This window comes from Centruroides vittatus, unplaced genomic scaffold, assembly GCF_030686945.1.
Source record: "Centruroides vittatus isolate TY-2023 unplaced genomic scaffold, ASM3068694v2 contig_900, whole genome shotgun sequence".
In the NCBI taxonomy this organism is placed as follows: domain Eukaryota; kingdom Metazoa; phylum Arthropoda; class Arachnida; order Scorpiones; family Buthidae; genus Centruroides; species Centruroides vittatus.
This window is the reverse complement of record NW_027122591.1, coordinates 24,598-31,057: the sequence shown is the minus strand read 5'-3', so window position 1 is coordinate 31,057 and position 6,460 is coordinate 24,598. Positions and strand designations below refer to the sequence as shown.

Genomic DNA, 6,460 nt, shown 5'->3' with positions numbered 1-6,460 from the left:
GGAACCGCTGATTTAATGGAAACGGAACGGAAAGCCTATAAATTTCAACTATTTATTTATTTATTTAATCAGTCTTTCCGCTCCGTGGGCATTAAGGTCTTTTTTCCATACCTATCATGGGTTCGGCCAGGTCCACAATAGGGCGGCCGAATGATGACGGGAGAGACCCAAGACCTCCGAAGTACGATTTTACGGCTTCGGCCATCCGCCTGTCAAAATAACTACTGTAATTGGATTAAAAAGGAAAAAAAAAAAAAAAAAAAAAAGAAAGTGAAAAGATTCGAAGAACTGGTAAACTGGTATGAAGTAAATGCTGCATATTTTATTCCAAATCGAATTACTCGTGATATTAAAACCAATATATTTGTATATTTACTTGATAATTTACTCGCATATATATTTGTTGTAACTTTTCGTGTACATACATCTTATACATAAAGCACAAATGAATGAATTTATTACATTTAAAATTTTTGATAAATATATGAAGTTAATGCTCGATTGTAACGTAAGTTTGAGCTCTTTTGTTATCGATTGGACGTTTCATATAAAGTTGATAGGCAAGTGGATATTTATAAAAATAAACAGCAGCTATTTCAAAGTGATCTCTCCAAATTTGTTTCATCTCTTTTGCTGAAAAATATTTCTTATAGGGAATGAGTTGTTTTTCTATGTAAGTCATGTCCGCTGTAAAGATTATAAAATACAGTAAGTTGCAAATATGTGTTAAACGTGTTGTATATGTGCATAAAAATTTCTTACCTATTTTAAAATCAGGATCGACAGGAGTATATGAACCAGAAGGTACAGTTGAAGGTACGTCGGGATTATATTCAGGTGGCCCAGCGGGTACTAAATAAAATAATTTGTTTTCAATGCTGTATATGCAATTCAATACAAGTTAAAAATATAACATTCTTATAATATATGTAGAATTTATATTTACTTTCTAAAGTACGCATTAATCGGTTATTTACATTTACAAGATGGGCAAGAGAATAAGCATCGAAAAATGGCACACATATCCAATCAGAATACGTTTCATCTGTAGTGATTCATTTTTGTTTCAAAAGAGTCGTATACTGAATCATCACTGTTTTGTACGTAATTAATAAAACAACGTTCAGTATTCAATGCTTTGTGTTATTCCTTTGTACAATTAACGAGGTTGATCTAAACGTTACATAATTTTGAGAGTGGGTAAGTGCGAAGCGTTATGAACTGTTAATTAATACACTGTTTTGCATTATTTATTTCTTTTCATTTTGCACGTTAAACGACAAAAAACTTAGTTTGCGTAAAATATATATTATTGTTAAATGATATATTTTTAAATAAAAAAAATAATGGAATAGAGTAGTGGATATGTGTGCTAAATAGGTTAAATTTCAAAAATAAAAGAACGAACGTAGCAGAATTCCTTAATCTCCGTTAGCGCAGCTCCACACTACAGTTGGACTATAATATCCTAACTGGTTTTAATACGTTGGAGTCTCATATCTCTCAGTCATTAATTAGTCAGAGATTATTTACTGGAATTCTTAATGAAGACCATTAGTTGTTTTTAACTCTTTCCGCTCTGTGAGTACTAAGAGGGCCTCTTTCTCTAGCAAACCCATCATGGGTTCGGCCAGGCCCACAATGGGGAAGTCGGATGCTGAGGGTCGGAGCCCGACATATCCAGACGGACCACCCTCCGAAAAATTCCTGGGGATTTTTCGACCCGTCCGGATTCGACCTCGGCGTCCCCAGAGCTGTAGGCTGCCACCTTGACCGCTCGGTCATCCGGCCGTCTATTGTTTTGGTATTAAAATATAATCTACGGTTTGTTTGATTAACTCGATGCTCTAGCATATTAAAGCTACTGTAGGCCTATATGGCTAACTATCTTAATTCGGGCGTGCCCGATCCTCAATAGGATCAAGCAACATTGAACATCATTCTCATCGAAGATGTTGAATAAATAACTATCGAGTATAAATTATGTGTCAAAAACGAAATTCAAATCCGGATCCACAGACAGTTGACATGTCACATAGATCTATGGATGTCTTATTTGTGAATTATATTTAACTTTGCATTAATTATAAGACAGCTGAATATTATATTATGTGCTTAAAACTATAGAAGCGGAGTTACAAATAGTTCTACGTGTATTTAATGAAATTCAATATCTTTATTATAAATACAACGGATTCTCATCAATTCGGCTATTTCTTGCACGAAAGAGTGCCAGATTAGAGAAAACTGTCGGATTACCGAGAGTATATGCCTGGAGGCAATGAATGATGGACCTGTTGCCCTTCGGTATTGATTCTTTTTGAAGGCAAATAGGGAAATAATACGGCAGGCTGAAATGCAATACTCTTCAAAGAAATAAAACCGAGAAAACAAGTAAAGAAATGTGACAGAATCAAAATTTTCACAGGCGATCACACGGGGGGTAAGACGGATAATTGCGGGGCCGGATTATCAAGGAACTTGTACATTGGGGCACTTGGGGCAGGTGCCCCCTTTTCTTCGCGGTGCCCTTTTCCTAATTCCCCAAGAGGGTTCCAAACAACAGAAAAATTCATGACTTCTACCCATTCTGCAAATATAAAAGAAACTAATGAACGATATTTGTCCATTGACTCATGCAACTTCGTCGTATATTGACCAAAACTCCATTCCTCGTTTTCAAGACCAAGTTAGCTCCCAAGGTCTATATAAGAAGGTCAGGACACGCATACTGGAGCCGCCATTTTGGGACTTTTTGAGTCGCATGTTTAAAACAAACTTGTACAGTACGAGCAATCAGTTTTATACGACATTAATTAAACTAATTTATGAAATTGTAGTTAAATTGTGTCGTATAAAAGTGACTGTTCGTACGAGTTTGTTTTAAACATGCAGCTCAAAAAGTCCCAAAATGGCGGCTACAGTACGCGTGTCCTGACCTTCTTATATAGACCTTGTTAGCCCCGAATGCGAGCAGCGCCACCTTATGAAAGCCGTGATCCGACATTGAATCGTAGAGTTTGAAGCTCCGCGCATAATGTACGATGCTCTTTTTTATACTTTGTGATCCCCTTTTTCATAGTCTGCAGACGGCGCTGATTTATTTTACTAACATTTTGATAGAAAAGCATACCATAAAGCAAATAAATAAATAATATATATATACCATCTGCACAAATATAACTTCCTTGAGTATTAATGCATTGTTGAGTACCACAGACTGGATTGGTCTCAGATACACATTCATCTACATCATTACAACTAGGATCATCAGGATCTATAATATAAATTTAAAAAAATATTTGTTAATATAATCGTCTTTACTCTTTACAAATTTTCTAATTTAAAGTATTTTGCATTCGTATGAAGTTTCAAAAGCCAATTTATTCATATATTACTGCATTAGCGTTCAGTATTTCTTTCTATTGAAATGTAAATATTATGTTTTGAAAGAAATTATAATAATAATTACCTGTCGAGTATATCCATCCTTCCGGACAAGCACATGAGAAATTTAATGTTTTTCTAGGATGGTCCATGCATAAAAATGGCTTGCAAAATTCCTGAGCCTTTTCCGTGCAAGCTCCAATGTATTGATCACATTCAGAGCCACCGAAGCCTGGGAAGCAGAGACAGCCACAAGTACAAGTCTAAAATTGATAATTTATTGTAATATAAAATTAAATTTTATTATTATAAAATAATATTATCATTAATAAACAATTTTCAGGAAATAGTTTATTTTCTAACTTGAAAAAACTTATTTTAGATTTAAAAATTTTCAACTCACTTTCCAGCAGACACCAACTATGCATTGAGAGCCAAAACAATTAACTAAAAAAAAGCAATTGAAATATAAGTAAATTCTTTCTATAATAAATTTTAGCACATGTTTGAGAAGCATTAATTTAACAAACAAAAGACAGTTATTTAATTATTGATTATATTTTAATACCTATCTATTCGGTCTGGCCATTTGATTCAGATTTGTATTTTTTATAAGTATACCGAACTCCCGATTATCCGTACTAATGTGCACTAGTGTGTGCAGAAAACCGGAAAACACTGATAATCCAAAATAGATCTCTAAACTATAAAAACAACTATGCAGAAGTTTTAAATAATATACTGTACAGTACATACACAGCTCATTATAACGCGATGCAAGTGTGAGTCCCAAGTTTTATAAGCTAAAATGTATATTTAGTCAATAAACATAAAATGTAGATTTTTTTCTATTTTCAAAAATATCATGTAGAAATTTAAATTTTACATTTCTATGTATAATTATTACATTCCCCCAAAATTCAATCCTAAAAATAAAATTGCTGTATTTTAATTTTAAGAATAGTGAAGATCTCCGTGACGATCTCGTGATGATATCTCCCGAACTCCGTTTTGATGAGTTGGGTTCGGTATGTGTCACGATCCGATAGTTTTCCGGTTCGATGAAAGTACACCTCCACACTCAAATTGTACACTATTTACAGTTTATTTACAGTAGGTAGAATATACAAGTTTGGAAACATACTATTTACTAGATAACAGCAGGTGGTGTCTTACATAACAGATTGGTTACCCGGAACTATACAACTTGGGAGAGGCCTTAGTCATTGGGAGTTGACTCAACCGTGTGGCCGTCCTGTCTCTACACTAACCCTTCTCTGAGGAATTTCTGAGGAGAACACTCTCTCTACACCTCGCGGGCTTCCTAAGTGTCAGAGACTACCACGTCTTCGGTCTCTCGCCCTTCTCACCGTCTTTCTATTTAACGAGTTCTTGGACGACGACTTCCGACCAATTCAGATTCTTCTTTTCATCGGCAGCTTCCAAAACCGTCGGCCATTCTCCCGACGAAACAGCTTACCGAAACGTCCGCCCCTTGTTTACATTTTTTTCTAGTAGGCTAGCATGTGGTAAACACTTTACCGCTCACACACAAGTCCCATAAACAGAGGCGCTACTCCCTTTGTTTCCCCGACTGTTTACAAACATAACGCCAGGTGGGACAAATTAACAAGCTCGTGTCGCTTTTACCCCTACTCTGTTAAAAGCGGTCCTTTACAAGAATAGTAGGATATTTTTTCAGATCTGTTGTTTATAGAACCAGGCTAATGATTTTACCTCACTTCCGTCCCTTAGAAGAGAAAAGCTGAATGTTGCTTATGATACTTTGTCATCTTACAGTAAATATTTTAATATGCAGATATATTATTTTAATATATATATATATTAAAATAATTTTTTAATAATATTTTGACGATGCACTTATAAACGGAAGTTCAGTGTATTTAGAATCGGATTTCTCAAACCTATTCTGTTCGATGTGTCAAATTTATGAGTTTGTAACATTGAAATGCTTGATATAAGTAAATAAAGCCATTGCAATTTAAAAGTCCAATATTTTGTGATATTATTCTGCATTTCAGCTTTGTTTGCTCTGTATAAATAATTCCATAAAATTATATACCAGAATTAGTGTTACCACCTGTCCGGTTTTCACCCGGACAGTCCTGGAATTGAGTCACTGTCCGGGTGAACTATTAATTTTGTCCGGGAATTTCATAGAAATTGTGAAATTACGATGAAACAAAGTTCTGCAAATATTGTTATAAATTTACACCATTTGAACAACGAAAGACCTCACACTCACTGAAACTCATCTGCCATTCCGCCAAGTTACTCTGTTTACGCTGACGTGTGACGCGCGACCTGCCTTTTGACATTTTTTTTTTGCTTGTATATTACTCCTACGCAAGTCCCTAGTCCCTAACTGTAAGTGATTTAGAACCTGCATGCACGTTATTCTTCGCATTATAAAATGACATTGCGCAAGCGTCAGGAACTTCTGTTCGAACAAACCTGGCCTGCCGTCCGGATCAGCGATTTTGTAAAGGTGGCAACACTAACCAGAATTGCATCGTATATTTAAAAAAAAATTATTGATTATAAAAAGACAAGTGGCGAATAAGACTCGATGTCTCTTTCTACCAATTAACATATTAACAGCTAATTCTAATAACACAGAAATTACAAAATAAAATCTTACAGTTTGGTTGGTTTTGATCATAATAATAAGCAAATGCTTCGTCGGGTGTTGAATACTTGGCCTTCAGAGGCATAAATCCAACTTTAGATAGACCAAATATAATTTTTACCGAAGCAAAAACTAAAATTACTTTAAACATTTCTATTACTTGCATTTATGGAATAACTATAAAGCGCATGAATGTTTGTAGTAAATTAATGTGTTCGAATTATTTGAATTTTTGAAATTGTCGAATGTCAAAACTGATTACAATGAAAATGAAAACGAAATAAAATATTTTATTCATTTTCGTTTTGTGATTAATTTTTTTCAGGTTATTACAATTACAAAAATATATTAATTAACTTTTTCATTTAATTAATTTAAAATCTCCAAACCAAATCAGTAGTGGCTTGCCCCTGTACGTCATAC

The 6,460-nt window shown here is 34.4% G+C and overlaps 1 protein-coding gene across 1 annotated transcript; it reads right to left on the bottom strand.

Moving 5' to 3' along the window:
- Window positions 1-318: 318 nt before the first annotated feature.
- Window positions 319-6,222, bottom strand: LOC136983991 (adhesion G protein-coupled receptor E1-like). The gene is made up of 6 exons (XM_067280884.1): window positions 6,050-6,222; window positions 3,791-3,834; window positions 3,473-3,650; window positions 3,167-3,277; window positions 763-852; window positions 319-687 (listed from the first exon to the last, which is right to left on the bottom strand). Exons 1-6 carry the CDS (start codon window positions 6,201-6,203, stop codon window positions 491-493), a joined length of 774 nt encoding a protein of 257 aa, XP_067136985.1. The 5' UTR covers window positions 6,204-6,222; the 3' UTR covers window positions 319-490.
- Window positions 6,223-6,460: the final 238 nt, after the last annotated feature.

What these genes read in the sequence shown, in the direction of transcription:
- LOC136983991 (XM_067280884.1), bottom strand. Translation starts at nt 6,203, where the DNA reads ATGCAAGTAATAGAAATGTTTAAAGTAATTTTAGTTTTTGCTTCGGTA. An exon ending in TGATCAAAACCAACCAAACT is followed by an intron (nt 3,835 to 6,049) that starts GTAAGATTTTAT and finishes GCTTTTTTTTAG; the next exon opens with TTAATTGTTTTGGCTCTCAA. An exon ending in AGGATGGATATACTCGACAG is followed by an intron (nt 3,278 to 3,472) that starts GTAATTATTATT and finishes TTTATATTATAG; the next exon opens with ATCCTGATGATCCTAGTTGT.